General features: G+C 37.9%; 2 protein-coding genes and 1 long non-coding RNA gene across 18 annotated transcripts in view; 1 reads left to right on the top strand and 2 right to left on the bottom strand.

The window, feature by feature from the left end:
* The window catches only part of LOC125879940 (uncharacterized), a 105,873-nt gene that overhangs the window by 16,440 nt on the left and 66,531 nt on the right, over nucleotides 1-22,902 (top strand). The window lies entirely within an intron of this gene.
* The window catches only part of LOC125879887 (interferon-induced very large GTPase 1-like), an 82,540-nt gene that overhangs the window by 12,629 nt on the left and 47,009 nt on the right, over nucleotides 1-22,902 (bottom strand). For 4 of the 16 annotated variants that reach the window (XM_049562007.1, XM_049562009.1, XM_049562018.1 and 1 more), the window contains 8 exons: nucleotides 14,051-14,182; nucleotides 13,771-13,805; nucleotides 13,324-13,432; nucleotides 13,060-13,191; nucleotides 12,778-12,818; nucleotides 12,413-12,533; nucleotides 12,078-12,115; nucleotides 9,984-11,968 (listed from right to left, as the gene is read on the bottom strand). The exons of 3 other annotated variants lie outside the window; for them this stretch is intronic. In XM_049562007.1, the coding sequence (XP_049417964.1) occupies nucleotides 9,984-11,968; nucleotides 12,078-12,115; nucleotides 12,413-12,533; nucleotides 12,778-12,818; nucleotides 13,060-13,191; nucleotides 13,324-13,432; nucleotides 13,771-13,805; nucleotides 14,051-14,182 (2,593 nt within the window). Of the gene's footprint in view, nucleotides 1-9,983; nucleotides 11,969-12,077; nucleotides 12,116-12,412; nucleotides 12,534-12,777; nucleotides 12,819-13,059; nucleotides 13,192-13,323; nucleotides 13,433-13,770; nucleotides 13,806-14,050; nucleotides 14,201-14,316; nucleotides 14,426-14,531; nucleotides 14,567-15,384; nucleotides 15,982-16,225; nucleotides 16,334-16,741; nucleotides 16,777-17,964; nucleotides 18,123-22,902 lie in introns of those variants that run through there. 9 more of the 16 variants (XM_049562016.1, XM_049562014.1, XM_049562010.1 and 6 more) reach the window with 8 other exon arrangements.
* Nucleotides 2,350-22,902, bottom strand: part of LOC125879893 (interferon-induced very large GTPase 1-like) — an 83,197-nt gene continuing 62,644 nt past the window's right edge. The window contains exon 8 of the mRNA XM_049562034.1: nucleotides 2,350-7,351. Within this exon, the coding sequence (XP_049417991.1) occupies nucleotides 7,130-7,351 (222 nt within the window). The 3' untranslated portion in view covers nucleotides 2,350-7,129. The remainder of the gene's footprint in view (nucleotides 7,352-22,902) is intronic.

The raw sequence follows: 22,902 nt of genomic DNA, 5'->3' as shown, positions 1-22,902 counted from the left end.
GTTAATAGGTCACAGGTCACAGTACTCAAACACTGGCAAGCACATACTGCTGTCAACACTCAACACTTGTTACTTTCTTTCCGGTTCCCACCCTGCAGAGAGAGATAGGATCAGAGGCCTGTTTAGTTCCACCTCTGCCCCTCACAGACCCCTCCCATCTGCTATTAATCTCATGTGGTGTGATAGGTATAAGGAGCTGAGAGGCTCTGCAGGCACATTACTTGTAAATCAGTAATGACAAAAAAACTAAGAAAGCAAAATCAGTAATAACAGCACTAAAAGTGAGGGGGAGAGCTCTACTTCCCAGAAATCTCATGATCTAGAGGAAAACTGATGAGGCTAAAAGGTCACACTAATGAAACACTCCCAAGCACATACTGTCAACATTGCACTGTAACTCTGGTAGCTACAGTTGCTACAATAGTTCATGTTTAGAAAGACTTTAAGTACAAACTCGAAGATCCACTGATCTGCAACACATTAGAAGAGGTTAGTCCAAAACAGGACAGAGGCATCTCTGCATGTGTACTCATAAATCAGTGATGACAAATGGGAAAGGGAAAGTAAGACAGCTAAATAAGTAATAGCAACTGAAAGTGAAAGTAAGAGAGCTCTACTTCCCAGAAACCTTGTGACTTAGAGGAAAACAAGGATGAGGCTAAAAGGTCACACTACTCAAACACTGCCAAGCACATACTGCTGTTGTGTAACTCTGGTAGCTACAGCCACTACAAGAGTTCATGTTTAGAAAGCATTAAGTAGACACTGATCCAAGACACATATAAAAAGAGGTTAGTCCAAAAAACAACATAAGCACAAGGCACTGATTCAGTCTCAAGCTTTTAGTTTTAATTAAAACTGCTCCTGGTGATAGTTTTTGATTAAAACCAAAAGCCTGAGACTTGATCAATTACTTTGTCATTTTCTGGGTGAGTGCCCTCACTAATAAACAAGTGCCAGTACATTGCAGTAGAAGCACTAAGTGGTGTTGTTAGGCTGATGATTCAGGGGTTTTCAGCCTTTCCTCAAATATTTCTTTTATTTTAATTGCAAAAGAAGATTGGATTTCAGACTCTCCTCCTGCTGCTGTGCTGTCATAGCTGTCTGGGAGGGGAGATTTAAAGGAGTAGAGGGGTAAAGAGGAGCTCTGGCAGTTGACGGCCTCTTTAATGCCATGGACAGACACTGGTATTATATGTGAATGCTTATGTAAGAATACTTAATGTTCAGTACAGTGGTTAAAGGTAGTTACAGCGGACCCCAGTGCAAGCTAGTTTTTAGTTTCATGCCTAAACTAGATACCATATAATCTTATCATCTTGTGACATGTTCAAAGAAAGACTTGACATTGGATTACTGCACACCAATATACATATTAATCATCACTGCATATATATGACAAAAATACCAAGGAAAATTAAAATTATTCATGTGAGTAAATAGTTGTTCTAGTTTATGTAGAATAAGCATATAATTTAGAACATCTACATTAAAAATGAAACATAGGCGTATTCCTAAGGTTGCCATCTGAATTATTTGCAAAGGGCCATTTTCTGCCCAACATATTGTTGGAGGGCCCACATTTTCTGTGGGGCTCCCTCACCCTATGGGCCCCAGTGCAACTGCCCTGCCTCTACTGTTTATATTTATGTTGCTGGTTCAGTATCATAGATGTGTGCAGGGGGTGATGACTTGCATAGGGAAGTAGAATGTCCTCATATATTCGATCTGCCCTCGAGCATTGACAAAAAAAACCCCTGAAAGATCTCAAAAAAGTACCAGTACAACACAGTAAAAATGCTCCATTACAAGTCATTCATTCTAAATCCTCCCTTAGTAAAAGTACTGAAATATTTTTAGCAAAATGTACTTTAAATATTAAAAGTAAAAGTATTTGCGCTGCAGAAAAATAGCCCCTGTGACTGTTTCGTTATTATGAGTTTGTTAATACTGAAGGACTGGGTATCGTTAAAAAAATTATGATACCATTACAGATACCAGTAGCTTTAAAGTGATAAGATAGATAGAGGTATATATACATATATACATATATATATATATATATATGTAAAACAGAAAAATTCCTAACATCACATACTGTAAAAAGGTAAATGTTTTTATATCAGGCACTTTCATATGTGATGTGCAAACACATATATGTGTATATAGGTGAGGTGCAGGGAAGCATGATGAGACTTGAGCACAAAAAAACATCACACTGGCAGGGAGTTATGCTGAAAAAATTAGGCAGACTTTTATTTTCAGTCTCCATAACAAAATGAAACAAAAGAAAGACAAAGCAAGAACACTTCTTGCTCATTACACAGTTCAAACAGTGCTGGGGCCAGTCCTCCTTAACCAGTCCATTTTCTCCCTCATTGCATGCACATATATAGCATGAGAGCCCGCCTTGCCAGTTCAAACTGGCCTATCAGGTCAGCACTGTAGAATGATTGACAAGGTTAACAACAAATATATAGTGTGTTTCTTAGTTTGCTCATACCAACAAAGCCTCATGTCATTCTTCAATATGAAATTATAAATGCTATACATGCAAGGTATGCAAATCATTTGTACATCAGTCAATATATATCTTAATTAACTGTCATTGTCATCACACATCCTTTGACCAATCAAACCTGAGGAGTAGGCGGGCCCTCCACAAAGGACCCAAACTCCGACATCTTATGGCTTAGATTATTGCATATATTTAATTCATTCATAAGAAAAACTTGCATCTTCATTCTAATGCTTAGTGCAGTTGTTTGTGTTTCTCAGTTAATGTTGAAACCATAAATCAAATAAAGAAAACAAAGAAAATTGTGTGTGAGAGTCTGTCCACCTTTCCTAACAAAAAGGGGTTTAGCAAATAGTGAGTTTTACAAGAAGCATTTATATTCTGAAAATCTGTGGAGATCTGCAGGCGCAGGTTCCCTATGGACCTGATGATAACAATACAAACCTTCCCCACTGGAAGCAGCGTGAATTGATGCTCTGCCCTCATTAAAGGCTCCTGGAAGAGACTTACACTTAGACTTACACTTTCAAAGATCCTGACTCAGCCATGGACTTTGTCGCTGCAAATAATAAAAAGTCAGTCATTCACACTGCTGTGGGCTAAAGGGCAGCATTTTTTTTTTCGCCATTTTATTTTTATTTAGGCCCCTTTAGGATATTACAGTGTGATGCAAGCCTCTTATGTTGTACAGTTAACTATTAAAAGTAATATGTATTTTTGATTTGCCATATTTCTATGAGTATTATACTTGATCATCACAAATAACTTACAGTGTTATGTCATGTTACCTCTTTGGCAGAACTTTGGTGTGTTTTATATTAACAGAGTTCATGAAGACAATGTGAGTCTTGTTTGGGGAGAAACTTATGCAAGGGTGGGTGGAGCTGGTTACACATTCCTTGTTGTAATACGATTTAGTAGTAACTGGGTCACCCTACATTAAGTTTTTTTTTATGGCTATTTATTCATCACCCTTACATTCTCTCAAATTTGTGTATGTGTGTATGTGTATATATTGCTATACCTAGCCAGGTTTGTCAGTCTGGGAGGGGGGACTGAATTTGTAAATGGAGACTGCAGCGGTTTAAATCAGCCAGTCAAGCACATACTGTTTATCTCCAGGTGACCCACTTAAAACGTCACTCATCTTTCAGGGAAAGTCCAGGGGTATTGAGGTTGACTAAATATGATTAAAACCAACATGGACTTTTGATCTTGGGACTAAGAAGAATGCATGTAAAAGTAACTGACAACATCAACACTATTTGTGAACTGGGTGATATGAATAAAATGTACTTAAATTAGTATGCGCAGAAAGTATTTTGAGAGTGTGTCAAGGGAAAATCTTGCCTTCTCATTACACTCATTGTTACCAGAAGAGGCTTAAACTCCAATGACTGAATGTCAGTGGTTTATTAAAGTGAAAGAAAACTTCTTCATTTTTTCTCACAAAGAATAATATTTCTGTCAGTATGTATGTATATAAATATACTGTGGCAATGACAGAAATCTGATTAAGCAAACAGAATAAATTCCAGTATAGGCAGTAGTAGTAAGTAGCAGTAATAAGATGAAAAAAAAAATAAAAATCAGATAAGTAAAAACTTGTTGCATGCTTCAAGTACTTGAGAAAGTTAGTGTCCTTCATCAAATTCATTTAGAAAAAAGCCTACAAATAGTATTCAAAATAGATAAACATACAAGAATAAAAACAAAATACAATGATGGAAGATGTTTGTGTGAAAATAATTTTCAGATAAGGTGGATAACAGAACAGCTAAATGGCCAACTGCTCCCTCCGGTTCGTGGTGTTCAACATACGGTGGGGGCCATACAGGTGGAACCGAATCGAGGTCCGAATCCAGCTTCGAACACTGCGCTGGGAAACCTTTGGGGCCCTGCCTGTGCTTGGCTTCCCTCATCCAATTACGAAAAGCTGACCAATCTGCCTGGAACTTGATCTTACCTCCAAACTTCCCTTCTAATCCCCTCCTTTCTAAGTCTGTTAACCTCACCTCTAAAGCCTCAAGCTTTTTAACACTCAGGCTGCCTGTTCTCGGGAAACAGCACTCATTGACCTACAGATCTAACTGAGCCACGCTCTCCTTCCCATAATTAATCTCCATAAACCTCACGTTTGGAGCACCATAATCAGGCTCAATTTTCCCCTTTGAGGTTTTGCTCTGTCCAAATCCCATTGTAATCAAACTCTCAGTTTTTCTTAGCAGTATTAGAAGTAAATCAAATTTGTGGAGGCAAAAATCAATATCAAAAAATGCACAAACTTATCACTTTTAAAGGATTTTTTTTTTTTTTTTACCTTCACCCGAAAACATGCACGACATGCAAAAAGGAAATAAAGAAAAAACGAGCTTCACTCACTCTGTCTGTTCCACTTTGATAGCAAGTGTCTCTACTTCTCCTCTAACCCAGACAGCTTCTCACCACCTTTTCTTCCGCCTTTAACGGCTGAAATAATCAGGTGTCGTGTACTTGGATTGATATGTGGCAGGTCTAAGGTCATGTCCACACGGAGACAAGATTAGGTGTATCTGCAAAGGTTTTTTATTGTATAGACCTTTCGTAAACATGAAACCAGCATTTTAGGAGCCCAAATACGTCAACTTTTGAAACCGGGTCCCAGAGTAGAAAAAATCTGAGGACGCCACCTTGGCGTCTCTGTATTTACAACACAGTACACCTCTTTTCTGAAACAATGACGCCATAACCCCACCTCTCCCTTAACCCGCATGTGCTAGTCAACATCCTCCTGCAGTTTTGTAGTTTGGTAATCAAGTGTGACCCTAAGTAGCAACTCTACCTCATCGTCAGTCCATACAAAGTGGGCTCCTCTGGCATTTGTATTTTCTTCTTCTTTGTATTTGTTTACATCGCACGAGTTTTATGCGCACGCTCCATTTCTTATTCTGTGTTTCTGGTGTACTTTGTGGCAGTGTTGTAGCACCATTTACAGGCCTTGCATATATACTACAGCGTTTTCAGTGGCTTCATGTATACATACACATATCTTGAGACGATTCCGTGTTTATGGAAAAATTTTAAAAATCAAAATTGGTTCCATCTTCGTGTGGGTATGGCCTTAGACATATTAAAAACTCTGTCAAAAAAAATCTGATCTTCTTATAAAGCAAATTATTAATTAGCTTTTTGAAAAGACCAGGTTTAACAGACCAGATATTACCAAAAGAGAACTCAAATATTTGCGTGAATGGTCTAAAAAAAACATTCCAATTTTGTTTTCACAAAGGCTGTTATTTCTGTTAGTAATTATGGATATCAATATATCAATGACAGGAGCCATTAAGCAAACAACAAAAGTAAATATAAAAAATAAACAAAAATAACAACAAAAAAGAAAGAAAAATCAAAAGTGTAGAATTGTATACTCCGAATACTTGAAAAAGCACAAAGCATCATTTATCAGATTCTTTAAAAAACAAACACACATATGACTTTAAGGAAAAGTATAAAATTAAAAATATATGAAGAGGAAAATATTTGTGTAAAAATTATTTTCAGATGGGCAACAGATAGATAAATGTAAACAAAATAATGTAAAAAGTTATTTTTTTTGCACAATATGTGAACAAACTGTTTCCCTTTTTTCCGTTTCGACAAGTCTTAAATACAAGTTTCATGCCTTTTTCCATAGTCAACAGCACTTCATTAGTTCAAGCAGCATATCTATCTTATGACTCATCCTACATATCAGTTGTTACAGTTCTCACAATTCTTTTAGATCCCTCAAAAAATGTTTAAAAAAAGTACAATCACAGAGATTTTTATTTACAATTTTTATCAAAACTAAAAAACCTTGTCACCTGCTATGATGCCTTTTAATGAGATTGGAATTATAAATGTGTCAGCTCAACAGCCTACACCTTTGTTTGCTCTTTAAACATTGAACAACTGTCAGAAGAAAATTTCATGCATCTTGTAATGATAGGAACATACACATCTTTGAATGAACAGCACATTTACACCCTGATCATTTTTTTTCTTTTTTAGAAACATACAATTAGATCAGTTTGTCATGACTGTTTGATGAGATTTTCATGTAAAAGTAAAAAAAATAGTAAAAACAAAAGTCAAATCATAACTTACATTTCTGTTTTTAAGGTAATGACATTATATCCACAATATATGACAACTAAAAAACTCTTTCCTTTATTTGAGTATTATATTTTATACATAATATTTCCTTAAAATAAGTACATACATGTTAAATGCATCTTAATCATCATGAAAAATAATAAGAAAAAACATTTTTGATGAAAAAAAAACCTATGACTAATTCTGATCTGTCTCATACTTTTTACAATCATCATTTAATTGTAATTTAACATATATTGTGTTCTCATTTGCTTCAAGATAGGCATCCTTTCAACTGTTATACACCAAAAGCATTAAGATACATATTGATCAGATTATGAACAGGTGCTGTTTCAGTCATTTTGGAAAAGACTCCATTGTCATTATTGCTATTGTTGCACTCCTTTAATCAAATTAAAAGTTCATATTTCTGTTGAACAGTTAAAGACACTGTGGCCTTCTGTTACTCTGAGTAGAGTTTGGTTGTTTCTGGCTCAGTCACAGATTATACATTTCATCCAGACTTTCAATAGCTTCTTGTTTACTGTGGTCTCGCCACTCAGGAGGAATTTCTCCTCTGCCCTGGAATTTTAAGTTATAGTGGTCTTCCAGTTGCTGTTGAAATCGACATACAAACCATTTCCAGTATGTCATCTTAGACCCATCAGGAGTAATTTGCCATGTTGCATACTTCTTCCCAGCACGCTGATACTGTTTATAGAGGAAAATGTCATTTGAATCAGGATGGGGGTAGAAACGTTGATTACTTGCAACTAATGTTGTGCAGAAATTAATGACCAGTTCCACTGTGTCTCGAGTATGCCATCCTTTAATCCCAGAGGGCCGATGAAAAGGCACACCATGTTTGTCAGGACTGTGATTTTCTAGTGTGTTGGTACAAACAGCTGCACAGAATGGACACTTCACCCAGCAGCAGTTACACAGCTGATCGATGAGGATTTGATCAGGCTTCATCCTGAATTCCTCCATCTTATCCAGTGAGAGGCTGCTCACATCCTTCATGAGTGATACATGGCCTTTCTCTATCTCTTCTTTAAGGAAGTCAAAATTGTTAATGTCACTGAAGTTTTGACAACAAATGGTGTCGAATGTCAGCTCATCTTTTAGCAAATTGGAAAATTCCTTTACCCACATGTCTGAGTCTCCTCTCTGAATTTTGACTTTATCTGTTGCAGTAAATAAAGCTTGACTCACAAGCTTATTGATGTCTGCAACATTTTTCTTGAGTATATTTTGTGCTTTGTCTTTGTTGTCTGCGAGGATGTATTTCTGTACTTACTCTTTTATAAACGTCTCTGCTTGGTTCCTTGGGTGTCGGATGTAGGTGATAAAACCACCAAAGTCCTCTTTGTCAGCCAGTGACTTCAGCAAGTGTTTCTCCAAGTTCAACCTGTTCCCACTGAATGCTGGGAAACTGCACTTCATCTCTCCAGCAAGATCAATAGCAGTCTTGTTACAGACGGCCTCAACAGTGGAACTCTTCAGTTTCTCACAGATCAGTTCTCCAAACACAACAGCAGATGAGCTTCCTCTGCAGAAGCTGCTGAAAATGTTGTAATATTGCATTTTCTTGCTTTCTACATAAGTGAGTGCATCGTTGTTTCTTTTGAATTCCTTGTGGGACTCTGAAAGCCATCTCCCTGCTTTGTCAAACACATACAGTAAAAGATCAACTGTAAACTCCTTCTTCAGTGTATATTTCCTGTTTGATTCAAATTCTGCCACCTTTTCCTTGACACTGTTGGCCACTTCGTGCAAGTAAGTTGATCTGTATCCTCTTAAGGCGACAGGTTTGCTCTTGATTACATCAAGGGACTGTTTTTCAATGCTGTCAATGAAGGATCTGATTATTTCCTGTTCTTCAAAGTCAAAATACCCTTTCAGGTAATATTCTGATTTCGTAATTTTCTCTTTAAAAAATTAAAAAAATTTAACTACACGATTTCCTTTTCTACTTGTGTCACTTTTCCTCTCATTTTCATGAAATTGTTGGCCTGTGTTACACAGATCTTGGTCCTTGCTGAGAGCTACATAATGAATGTAATCACCAACCTCTGATATTTGTTTGTACCTCAAATAGTTTTTACATTTAGCTATAAGAGGCCTTTCAAACCCAAGCTCATTGAGTATAGTTTCCACATTGTCGTTATAGTTGATGTCCTCAATAGGTTTTGTGCCTGCAGTTAGTTCACTAACCCAACCACTCCAAACAGAGTTGAACTGTTTTTTAAGTTCCTCTTCATCTTTTGCCTTGTCCTTTAACTGATGAGCAAGTTCTTTGCTCTTTTGTAGCAGCTTGTTTTCAAACTCTGTCTTCTTATCATTGAGCTTTTTACAAGCATTTTTCTGCTCAATCACTTCATCCAGTTTTCTTTTGACTCCTCTCACTTGGTCATCATGAAACTCCTTGATTTTGCTTTCAAATCGTCCTCGCCACTGAACCAATATTTCTTTGTCTCTGTCATCATCAAAGTATGTTGTCATTGCTTTTTTGATTTTTTCATAGGTTATCTTCATTTCCTCATGTAGATAACTGAGCTCAACCTTGTCAAGTTTTCCGTTTTCAATTCTGGTGTAAAGCCCATTCTCAATAGTCAACATGTTGCTCCTCAGGGCCCAGGTCCAGTTCCCATACTGAACCTCAAGTTTTCTGTACACTGCAATTTCAAGTGTGTTTTTGAAACTAAAAACAAACTGTTCATTCATCAGAGCATTCCACAGGTCCTGAGTTTTGCTTTTGAACTGTGAGAAAGTAATTCCAGCTGACTGTGAAGCTTTGGAGAGGATGAACTTCATCAGCTCTTGGACGCTCTCACTATAACCTGTATTTGGAGGAGCCATAGGTGGACTTCCCTCCCATAGTTGGGCAAAGTATTTCACGTCTTTCTGCACATCAAATGCAATGATGTCACTGAAGCACTCAACATAACAAACCTCCTCTTTGGCTGCTAGTTGGGCCATCTTGTCCAGTTTTTCTTGCAGCTGTCTTTTTCCATGCAAGTTTCTCTTTGCAGCTGTAATATCTGTAACATTCTGGTGAACAAACACACAACTTGGAGAAAGTTGAACTTTCTTCATCCTCATGAAAGCCTGAACAACAATCTGCAGAACATCCTGCATCTCAGCTGGATTCTCTCCAAAAATGTTGATCAGTGTCATGTTTCCCAGACCAACAACAAACGTTGCCAGTTCATTGTCGTGGTGAAGAGTGGTGTTACCCTCCAACTCAAGAGCGCGCAGTCCTTCAGTGTCCACCACTAGAATGTAGTCAAAGTCTTTCTTGATCTCATCTGAAACTTTAACCAGCTGCATGAAGGCACCCTTGGTGCACCTGCCAGCACTCACTGCAAACTGTAACCCAAACATGGCATTCAGCATTGTTGATTTTCCACTGCTTTGTACACCCAGCACTGACAAAACAAAAACTCTCTTGTCGCCCAGTTTCTTGATGACTTCATCTAAAAGACTAGAGATCCACGTTAAAGGCACATGACCTGCATCACCATCCATCAGCTCCATTGGGTGTCCTGATATCATCAGCTCTGCAGCCAGCTCAGGGTATTTAGACCAGTCAGTTTGTCCCCTCGTTGTTTGTTTCTGCAGAGATGCATGGGCTTCATAGATCTGTCCCATTTCTCTTAGGATGTGCTCCAAGCCAAAAGTTGCTGACTGTAGTTTTGTTGATATGTGTTCAAGCTCAGTTTGCTTTCTTTTTAACTGATCAGATCTGTCATGCTTCTTTTTCAAAGCCAAGACCTCAGACCACTTTTCATCATAGCTTTGTAGAATTAAACAGAGATCATCTGTGGAGAGGGCATCAATCAAGATCTGAGTCCATGTCAGGAAATACTCTCTTTCTGTTGATGGCGACGATGAGAGGGTTTTAATGAACAACTTCATCGGTTTACTACAGGAAGCAATGCATTGATCTTGTTGTGTTTGCATCAGTTCCTGTTGCTTTTTACCCTTCTCCTTCTCAATGTGTCCTTTGAGGTGATACAGTTCTTTGTTTATTCTGCACCACTTGTGCCACAGTTGGCCTTGACAAGGGAGAAATGTATCTTTGATCTTTGACACATCCAACCCCTGAAGCAAGTTCACAATTTTCATTGCAGCAGATTTTCCTTTTTGGCAAACTTCATCATCTTCATCCACTCTGATTCCAGAGACTTCAGCCATGGTTTCTAGCTGGAAAGATGCATGTGGTCCAGACAAAATTCTTCCAATGATTTTTTTCAGTTCTTCAGACACATCTGACTGACTTCTGTCTTGAAGACCCATTTTGTATTTTCCCTCAACCAACTCAACTGCACCACCATCTTTATCAGCAATGAGAATTATGAGAGGCTTTGGAGACTTGCAAAGGGCTGAGATAACTGTGGTACTTTTGTCACCTTTTCCCAAAGTTGGTACAAGAACCACATTGATTGAAGATTTCTCAGTCAGTATGTCACACTGTTTTTCATTTGTCAGAGCATCACAATGAAGATTACAGAAGGCAATGCAGTCAGTGAAGGTATCATTGGGTTTTCCAGCAGGGCAGTACCAGGCAATCTCTGCCACACCATCCATCAAATGGCGAGACTTGGTGCTACCTGGGCAGTTTCTGTGGAAGAAGGTGCTGTGACGGTCGTTGATCAAAGTGTTAATCAGCTGTGACTTAGACAGAGATAGTGAACCCAGGCGGAGAAATGACACCATGGGTGTCTCAGCTTTGCAGATGGGCATGCTCTTCATGGTGACAATGTTTGAATTATATTTGATTTCATTTACCTTCCATGTTTTTCTTATTTGTCTGAACGTCCAGAGAGGACATTCAATATCCATTGTGACTGGGTCAGGAACAAGCAAAGGTAAGGCATACTGACATTGTGATAGCTTTGTAATCATGTTCTGCTTCAAAAAGCTGTCTGAGCAGTGATATACTGACATTTGAACATCCATTGGATGCACGTCAGTCTGTTTTGATTGATCAAAGTCTACGCTGGTGCTAAAAAGAGCTTTTAAAATGTTGTCATCTGTAACACTGTCCAACTTTAGAATTGGCTTTGAATGGGTCACCTTATCATTATCCTGTCTTACAGGAATATATCTGGCCCTGTAGTCTAATATCATCAACCTCTGAAGAAAAGTTTGAGCAAGTTCTTTCTCAGATGTTTCATGGTCCTGTTTTACAGGTGAACGTACTTTAAGAAAATCTGCTGGTGACAATTTCTGTTGATGTTTATCTTGAAGGTGAAGTCTGCCAAGCAGTGTTTCAGTTTCTCTTTGATGTTGTTTCTTCTTGTTGATCTCTTCAAAGCTATTCGCTGACTGCTGTAAATAAGTAAATAAATATGTCCTGTATTTAGAAAATTGTAATGCCATATGAGATATAAATTAGATTTTCCTGAACATCTAATGAATTAAATATGGACTTTTTTACCTTATTCTTGTTTACACTCATATCCGTATCTAAAGTACCTGCAGAAGAATAATGAACATATTACACGAAGGTCAGAGCAATATACTTTGATAACGATACACACACGCACACATACTACATACATATATACATATATATATATATACACATATATACACACACACACATATATATATATATATATACATATATATATATAGAGAGAGAGAGAGAGAGAGAGTATATACACACACACACACACACACACACATATATATATCTGTATTGAATATTAAAACTTAATGAGCTCAATTTTTGACCTTTGCATGTCATTATAGAATTCATGAAAATGTTACCTTTCTCAGTGGTTGCCGATCGTACAGGCTTGATTTCACATTCTCCTACTGATGCATGGTCATTATTTTTTGAGTGCTTATCATCATCAGCATCATCATCAGGTTCATTCCCTGGATCACACTAAGAAAATAAGTTATTTTATTTTACATCAGTTGACCAAAACAAAACATTGAGATTAAGAACAAGCATAGCTAAACTCAAGCAGGTTTATATTTTAGTGAGAAGAAAGTAAACTTTTCTGCAAGCATTTCAACTCATCTATGTGTCCAAACAGGAGGTTCATGGATTCAAACTCTTATCGAAACGTAAAAGGTCTCCAGCTAAAAACTTGGCAATTACTACTGAGGACTGAAAAACATCTCACCTTTACCTCTGATTTAGCTGCACTCTCCTCCCGCTCGTCTACTGCAGGGTAATGTGACAACAAGCAGATTGCATGATCAAGTATAAAAGAAATTGTTTTGGTCATTTGACCATTCTAGGTGAATAAGATGTACTTGCAAAGGTTGTTTGAATATTTTAAAAGTGCATAGTTTGACATGAAGTATCGCCTCTACACCAAATATACATAATATGTTTCATCTGAATTAGAATTAACCAGATTTTCCAAAAATACAACAATAAATGAAAATGAAGTAGTTCTTACACTGTTTGGTCCCTTCTGAAACAGTCTGAGATGATGGACTTGTGTCCTTCACTGCATCACTCTCCTCCATAGACCGCTCAGTCATGTTACTGCTGCTTTCATTGTTGACCTCTTTACCTTCATCAGTCTCTCCTGTTGAAGGGTCAGTGCCAACAAGTACTACAGATTAGTCAGTTCCCAACTGTATACACACTATAAAAACTAAAATATCATTTTACTATTTAAATCTGTTACTATACAATAAAAGTTTTCATTCAAATGCACCTTTTTTGTCGGTTGCAGATGGTATTACAGAAGTGATTTCAGATTCTCCTCCCACTCTTGTGCTGTCATCGTCCTTGTCTGAGTGTTTAGCACCACTTACTGAATCACACTAAAAGAAATTGGTGATTTTAGAGAACCTTTAGCTGATCTGGTTATGACCTCAAGATGAAAGATGTGAAGATCAACAAAAGACAGTGGTATCAGAGTACACCAAAACCAAAAAATAAAAGCAAGGCTAGGGAACATGCACAACTTTGTATTTTACTGAGTAGATAGTGACCTCTTCTGCAAAACTGTTTTTAAATCATCCATGTGTCCAACCAGGAGGAACGTCTGAACTAAAAAGGTCTTCAGCTAAAACTGGATCCGGAATATAGGTAGCATAAAAAACAGAAATACTGGTGTAAGGCAATTTCTATTGAGGACCAAAAGAAATCTCAACTTTACCTCTGATTTAGCTGCCTTCTCTTCCCTCTCGTATACTGCAGAGTAATGTGACAACAAGCAGATTGCATGATCAAACATAAAAGAAACTGTTTTGGTCATTTGACCACTCTAGGTGAATAAGATTTATTTGCAAAAGTTATTTCTGTTTTTCAAAAAATGCATTGTTTAGAATGACTGTATCTCCTCAACGCTAAATATGCATAACGTGTTTTAAATGATTTTGAATTATCCACACGTTGCAAAAAATACAAGAATCAAAAGAAAACTGGGTGATTCTTACCTTCTCTAGTCACTGTTGAAACAGTCTGAGATGATGGACTTGTGTCCTCCACTGCATCACTCTCCTCCATAGAATGCTCAGTCATGTTACTGCTGCTTTCATTGTTGACCTCTTTAACTTCATCAGTCTCTCCTGTTGAAGGGTAAAAGCCTACAAATATTACACATTAGTTAGTTCCAGGCTTTATATACACCATTACAATTGAAATATCATTTCACTGTTTACATCTCTATTACTTTACAATTAAAGTTTTCTTTAAAATACACCTTTCTTGTCAGTTGTAGATGGTATTACAGAAGTGATCTCAGATTCTCTTCCCACTGTTGTGCTGTCATCATCCTTGTCCAAGTGTTTAGCACAACTCACTGGATCACACTAAGAAAACAGGTGATTTTAGAAAACCTTTAGCTTATCTGGTCATAACCATTGAGATGAATAATGTGAAGATAAATAACACATAGTGGTACCCCCCAGATCTCACCTTTATCTCTGTGTTAGCTGCAGTCTCCTCCTCGTCTGTAGCAGCATAATGTGACAAGCAGATTGCACATTCAAACATAAAGGAAAGAGTTTTGGTGAGTTTACCATTCCAGGTAACTGTTCCAGACAAAAGTTCATTATCACTCTTCTCCGTGGACTGCTCACTCATGTTACTGCTGCTTTCATTGTTTATTTCTCTAACTTCATCAGATTGAAATACTCAAGTAGAGTACAAGTACCTCAAAATTTTACTCAAGAACAGTACTTGAGCAAATAAACTTTCCACCGCTTATTGGCTGATTGTAAGGTTTTGAGGATACATTTTGACTAAGTTAAAGGCTACAGCTACAGCTTTGACTTATCAGTTATTTAGACCTGCAATAATTGATTTATTTGGCCACTTGGGGGCAGTGGAAACAAGTTGTGAATACAATACTGATAGCTATATTTTGGTCTCTGCCAGCTCCAGGGGGAAATATTTGACTCTACAACTGCTAAATGCTCCATGAAGTGTACCAGCTAGTCACTAAATATGTCTCTCTGCTGTTTGGTGATGAATAGGTGGTATACAGTGGGTTCTTAGAACTCTTTTGCTGAACAAGCAGGGAAACCAGAACAAAACTAAATTTACAGACCAGACAGCTAAACTATGACCTGAAACTCACCATAAAGCTCTGTAAATAATTCCTCTAAACATGATCAATCTTTGTAGGTTCACCACTACGAGAAACCCCTGTTTACACTGCAAAATTGTTTTTACATTGACGTTACGTTGTTATTGCAAAATATTGATTCTAAGTGCTTCAACTTTTGTCCACTTTATGAAGCACTGAACGCCAACATTAAAATCTCACCTATTTGATTTTGCTGAAACACGGAGGTGTTGATCCTTCCTTTTGTTTGGGATTTGTGGTCCATGGGTTCATTCTGCTCTTTATCTTCATCACACAGACCACTGTAGCAGTGGTACTCATTTTCAGAGACCATGATGTCTATTTTTTCCAGCAGAGCTATTATCTCATTTTCATCCATCATACTTCTTGTACATGTGTGGTATCTTTTTTCAACAAAACTGCTGTTGGCTTTCAGGTCTTTCAATGCACGTTCGCATTTTTCGTCTGACTTGTGAGTCACAACTGTGATTAAATAAGCAAGTGATCGTTTCCCGAAAGCTTTTTCTAACCATAGCACTCCTGAACTGTAATGGCTTGTATGCAGACCATTTGATAACAGTAAGAGAAAGGCATGAATTTCCTGATTTGATGGGAATTTGTCAATGTTTTGTTGGCCAAGCATGTTAATGACAGAAATGTGCCGACCACACAGATCATACAGTTTGGTTGAAAACTCTTCCACATTTGTTTGCTCGTCATGGTCAAGTAAGATGTTTTTTGATCCAATCTCAATGGTATTTGTATCACCAATTAACACCAGTGTGAGTTCAGGTATCACTGAAACAAAGATAAACAGAGAATAACATCATTATACAACAATGCAGTTATCACTGAACCAGCATTGTCAAAGTTTTACAGTGTTGACAGAGATGCGATGAGGAATCAAGGTTATAAACTAATTTTTACATCCACACGATTAGTTGGATTTTAACAATTTGTCATTGTGTTCTAAACTCACCTGAAATAAAATCTACAACGTTAATGAATGAACAGCACAATCAATGCCTGTTTAAAATATTACCTTTCTCATCGGTTGCAAATTGAACAGACTCGATTTCAGACTGTCTTCCTGTGCTTCATCATTCTTCTCTGAGTGTTGAGCTTCACCAGGTTCATTCACTGGATCACACTGAGAAAATATGTGATTTTATTCAACAATTGCTTCTCCAAGTAAGAATCACTGAGATTATGATGTTTTCTTTTAACTAACCTTGTTTAACTGGAAACCCAAAATCAAGAAAACAGAATCAAGATAAATATAAAAGTACTGTAACATATAAATTAAGAGTGAATCAAAACAATATACACTAGCAAATGCAAGTCAGAATTGTGTTAAAGTGAAAAGGGAAAAAACACTCTAAAAGGGTTCTCAGCTTAGTCATTTAATATCAAACCTGGAGGGTCATGAATGTGAATGTGTGTTTTACCATAGATTTCCAATTGTATAAAGAAATTCACAACTTAATGTCAAAACTGTGATACAACTTCAGAAAAAAAGGGTAATGTTAAAAATAAATAAATGCAGCTGTAAATGTACCTGGGCTTTGGCTGCACCCTCATCCATCTCATAGACTGCAGGGGCATGGAGGAAAAAGCAGAATGCATGGAATCAGCATAAAAAATTGTGTTTGTTTTTTTGACCTATAATTATTGTTGCAGAGTACAGTACTTACATCTAATAGTGTTACATAATTAGATTACAGAATAAAGGTAACTAATCAGTTGCAGTTACTGAGAAAAAAATAATTACAGTTTCTATCAAAATGTTGGTGACTACAAAGGGGTTATATCTTTATATATTATTAGTAGAAAGCTAATATGTAGAAAATATTAATTCTGTTGCTTTTCATCTTTTTGCTGTGCGGGAATGCCTTCTTTTGGCCTATGTCTGGGCAACACCGGTCAGCAAAGATGTCGGGGGACAAATTTCAGACTTGTACTAACTTTAAAACATTTGTTAGAAAAGTAATCAAAAAGTTAGAAAAAAGTTACATTACTTTAATGAAGCAATTAAAATAGCTACATTACTTATTACATTTTAAACAGGGTAACGAGAAATTTGACACCTAATACATTTCAAAAGTATCCATCCCAACACTGCCTATAGTGCTATTTATCAATCTAGATTGTTTCGGTGTGAGTTACTGAGTGTTGGAGATATCGGCTGTCGAGTTGTCTGTCCTCTCTCCAATACAATGGAACAAGATGGCACTCAGCTTGAGTGAAAAAAAAAAAGAAAAACAGCAATGTATTTTCCAGAAATCACGACCCAGGTAGTCAAGATAAGTCATAGACGTTCTTGTGAGCAGTTTCATGTGGGAACTATTTTCTTTGGCCCAAACTCCACCCGCCAACAGTATCACTGCACAGATGAATGTGAAAGAGGCTCGCGTTGATGACAGTGCGAGATGTTAACATTAATGGCAGCTGAGCTGTTACATTAGCTAGCTCAGTGGAGCTGAGTGAGCTAGCAGTAGATGCACGCTTCCCTCCGCACAGTGATTCAGTTTGCAGACCAGGTCCTGGCTGCTGGAAAGAGACATTGCTGTTGAGTTTGCCATCGAGTTCCATTATGTTGGAGAGAAGGTAGATATCTCTCCAGCTGATATCTCTGCAACTCACACCACAATTATTTTGATTTATAGCACTACAGGTAAGAACGGGGGGACCTGTCCCTTTAAAAATTCTTAAGTGTTTGAACCTCAACTGACATATAAATTTAATGTTACAATATAATCAGTTCTTGTGTAAATATATTACCTTTCTCATTGGCTGCAGATGGTACAGACTTGGTTTCAAGCTCTCCTCCTCCAGCTGTTGTGTTATCATCGTTGTCTTCCTCCATCTTATCTGCTCTTCATCTTCTCAGGGTCAAGCTGTATGACAAAGCTATTCGCACAAATACAGCAATGAATGATCACTGCAAAAACACATTACCTCTCAAGCTGATAAAGCAAATTATTTGATAAGATAAACAATCTTATCTTATTTGATAAGATAAACAAAAGCACTACATCTTACACATGAAACAATTTAGGGAACATCCTCATGATTTTACCGCTGGTGAAATGTTGGTTAGGGTTAGGTGCTAGAGAATGCACTAGGTCAATGAGGGTCCTCATAAGCATGCAAAGAAAACTCTGTGAGTGAGTGATATAGTGTGTGTGTTATAGTGTGTGTGTGTGTGTGTGTGTGTGTGTGGCCCAATTCCAATTCCTATTTTAACCCTCAATCTTAATTCTCAAGCTCAACCTTCAATCTCACTAGCCCCAACACTTTATTTCAATTCTTGTACAAAACAAGCAGTGACAGACATGAAGAGAACAAATATGCCAGGGTTAAGAGAAAAGAAAGAGAAATAAAATAAACAAATAAATAAATAAAAAAGTTCAGCAGCTCAAACCATTAAATTGTTTACATAAACTACATACTACTTTATAGCTTTGGAGTTTGTGGAGTGCTGAATTTTACAAAATGTACTCTTATGAATGTAGAATTTCGCTATAGATAATAAATAGATTAATGAACACATCTTTGTACAGTAGTGAAAATAGAACATAAATGTTACAATGAATATTCTCGACAAAATCTTTCCAAAAAGTGACAGTATAGGGGCAGCAAAACAAATGTGCAGTTACCAAACAATAATCTTCTACAATGCCATCTGCAGCTGTGCTGATTTCATATTGAAACAGAACAGCTGATCACTAGGGGAACAGTTGCCGTTGTGACCGAGATTTATGTTATGAATATGAACAGTTCACAAGTTACAAATTACTCACTCCCATAGTTTTTTTGGAGCCTGCTTGCTTTTTGTAAACTTGTCTTCATTGGTGGCCCTGAAATGAATCAGGGCTTGTGTTTTGTCTGGTGGCCCTGAAATAGAACAGAGATAACAACATTACTTTCTTTTATTATTTTTTTTTTGGGCTACCTGTCAGACATTCGTTAAGTTATTAGTTTAGTTTCATGCAGTATTGCAAGTATTATCACAATGAATACTGTAGTCAACATCCAGCAGAACTGGTGAGGCTGTTTACACGGTCACACAAGTGTTATCTGGTGACTTTCATCCACGTTAACGTTTCACTCTTTGGGTTATAAGCTGATATTCAGCCAAATAACCTGTACCACAACAACCGACATAACTTATTCAGCGGAAAGTCACCAGATAATACGATCAGTAACGTTAACCTGCAGCTGTAACGTTACCAGCTGCAGACTCTACGACTACAGGAGATGACACCGTCCGGTCATCTTACAAAAATGTCAATGCAAACATTTCACGCATATTAGAACAACTTAACAACTACATTATCACTGAAAAAATGACTTTTTGTAACTGAATGACAGCATACTCGATTATCAGAGAACCGGGGTTACGTGCAGGGGCAAGCGCCCGCGCCGGCTTCGTTAGCTAGCCAAAAGAATATGTGTGTTATGCTACAGCTAGGTCTATAGTCCATAAAATGACGTTAAACTAAGATAATGCAACGGTTATCATAATTTTAAAACAACTATTAACGAGGAAAATACTCACATTGATAACTCCACTTCCTTACGCTTGTCGCGGCCATCTTGCATTGACTGAATCGTCTGTACTCGGCCGGGCTCGGCTGGGCTCGGCGGATGATGTGCAAAGGATTCTGGGATAGCACTCACTACCAAGAAGTGAGGGACTTATTCTTGACCCTCAACTCAACACTCTGAGAATCGGGAGAGCACTAGCACTTCGCGGGAGCGCGGATTTTTGAGGGTTAAGATAGGAATTGGGATTGGGCCTATGTGTGGTGAAAAAAAAAATGGTGTAAAATTAAAACTCACCCCTTGTCCTGCATCTCCTTAGCTCTGCCTGGTCTGAGTACATATGACTGTCTTGTCAGAAATCCTTTTTGTCCCCACCCTACATAGAGAGATCAGACGCCTGGGGCTTTTTAGGTCTGCCCCTCACAAACCCCTCCCACCTGCTCTTAACAAATCTGATGTGATGTGATAGGTTTAAGGAGCTGAGAAGCTCTGCAGGCACATTACTTGTAGATCAGTGATGACAAAAGGGAAAGTCAAAGGAAGACAGCTAAATCAGTAATAACAGAGCTAAAAGTGAAAGGAAGAGAGCTCTTTTTCCCAGAAATCTCATGATTTAGAGGATTAAATAATGATGAGGCTAAAAGGTCATGATACTCAAACACTGCCAAGTACATACTGCTGTCAACACTGAACATTTGTTACTTGCAAAGCAACAGCAACTACAAGAGTTTATGTTTATAATATGTAAAGCATTACATTTTGAAAGTAATTGCCCAACACTGACCCTGGCAAGTACAGAAAGACAAATGTGTCTGTGTATGAGAGTGAGCTCAAGTCAGAGCAGCAAAGACTTGAATGAGAAAATCCTGCAGTACTGAAACAAAGCTTAGCAGCGGAAATCCTAATTTCATGCTTCCTCTATTTATTTACATTCTTTCTCAATCTTCCCTTTCCTGGGGCCCGTATCACGAAGCGAGATCAACCTTTCCTGGGTTACCCAGACCTATCCTGGATGACTAACCCTAACAATGGCAATCAGGATAATCGGTATCACGATGCTGGATATCAACTCAGTAACTCAACCCAGAGTTGCTTTATCAAGAGCCGTGAATGTGCACGCAGCGAACCAATCACAATTATGAGAGAAGCACAGCGTCACTGAGCGTCCTCACTGAGCGTCCTCACTGAGCGCTGTATGTGAGGGGAAAAAAAGCATTTCTCGTGAGGATCAGAGATTAATTCTACTAAAATATGAGGAGGAGAAAAGCAACATTACAGAAAAGGCCAACACCGTGGCAGCTGCAGGAGGAGGAAACATGCGCATTATGCGCAACGCATAATGGGATGAATAATGTTTAGTTTTAGTTTAGATTAGTTTATTTGCACATAATGTTAAAAACAGACAATATAAAATTTACAAGATTAAAAAAAAGAAAAGTGCCGGAGAGGTTAGAAGCCACTAAAAGCTTATCAAAGAAATTCCCCTGTCAAAACATCACTGAAATCACATAATAGAGAAGAAAAAAAAAACGGGTCAGGAAAGACGAAATAGAGGAGGAGAGAGGGAAAAATCAAGACAAAACAAGATAGCAAATAAAATTATGTGTAGGTTAAATTACTCATCACTGGTTCAAGTAGCTACAGTACCTGTACCTGTACATCTGACACTGATCACACCCTTGAATCCCATGAAATCAATGCTGCGCAGATGAATTGCGTGTATTACAATTATCGTCTAACATCATTGCGTCTGATAAATTGGTCTTCATTGTCATAACGTTATATATGCTACAATAAAGCTTAAACCTGACGCCACAATTAAATCATATCAACACCAAATTGATAGTCTGAATAAAATCATCCTGATGTTGAGCTGTGTTAGAAATTAACAGCTGCGCAAAATAGTATACCTAGTCTCCCTCTTTAAAAAACAAAAAGGAAAATCCCTCAAACACCATGAAGTGTACACATGATAGGCTACTTTCCACATTTCCAGCAGCAAAGCTGTCAATTAGGCCCATTATCTTTAACAGGGATCATTTCCTCCAACAAAACAAAATGTTGTCACTAATTAATGGTGCTATTAAGTGTCTGCAAAGTATCAGTTTCTTTCTTATGAAGGGGTGGGATGAAATTTTGACTTCTTTCCACTCCTTTTTGAACAATCTTTTCATTGACTGTTGTTGTTGCTTTCTTTTCTTTTTTAATGTTCAAAATAAACTTTCAAATCAAAGTCAATCAAATTAATTAAACTTCCCGTCATGACTGGGCTGCATTTTTGTCAGCAGAGTCATTTTTTTCCGAACATCTGATTGGCCAGTGGGTGGTGCTTTTTATAGGATCAGATTCAACCCTGAACTTACCCTGCTCCGGAGCAGGATAGCCGTTCAGAGTAAGTTACCATGGTGATCTACCCCAATGAGAACTGAGAGACCGAAAACCCAGGGTTAACCCTGAAGTTACCTCGCTAAGACATTAATCCTGCTTCGTGATACAGGCCCCTGCTTCCAAATCAATGAGTTAACTGAGGGCGTTCACTCGTTCACTTGAACCGATAAGATTTTGCCACAACCTCTGTGAGTTGCTGTCAAACTTTAAAACTGTTTATTTCTCTGCTGCTGTCAGCTGTTGTTTCCTTGTCAGATCGATGCAACCCTCCTCCACCCCTTTCACCTCCAGCACAACCAGCACCCATGGGTCCTTCCGCTGAACTCATCAGAAGTATTGCCCCACATCACATCAGTCCTTATCTTTAGCCATCACTCTTCACCCCACCAGCACCACCATTACCACTGTCTCCACACTTCACCTGTGCCCCTCACAAACCCCTCCCACCTGCTCTTAATAGATCTGATATGGTGTGATAGCTTTAAGCAGCTGAGAAACTCTGCTTGTGTACTCGTAAATCAGTGATGACAAACGAGAAACGGAAAGTAAGACAGCTAAATCAGTAATATCAACTGAAAGTGAAAGTAAGAGAGCTCTACTTCCCAGAAACCTTGTGACTTAGAGGAAAACAAGGACGAGGCTAAAAGGTCACACTACTCAAACACTGCCAAGCACATACTGTTGTAGTGTAACTCTGGTAGCTACAGCCACTTCAATAGTTCATGTTTGGAAAGCATTAAGTAGACACTGATCCATAACACATATAAGAAGAAGTTAGTCCGA

Source organism: Epinephelus fuscoguttatus, linkage group LG19, assembly GCF_011397635.1.
Source record: "Epinephelus fuscoguttatus linkage group LG19, E.fuscoguttatus.final_Chr_v1".
Taxonomy (NCBI): Eukaryota; Metazoa; Chordata; class Actinopteri; order Perciformes; family Serranidae; genus Epinephelus; species Epinephelus fuscoguttatus.
This window is presented reverse-complemented; position numbering and strand designations above follow the sequence as displayed.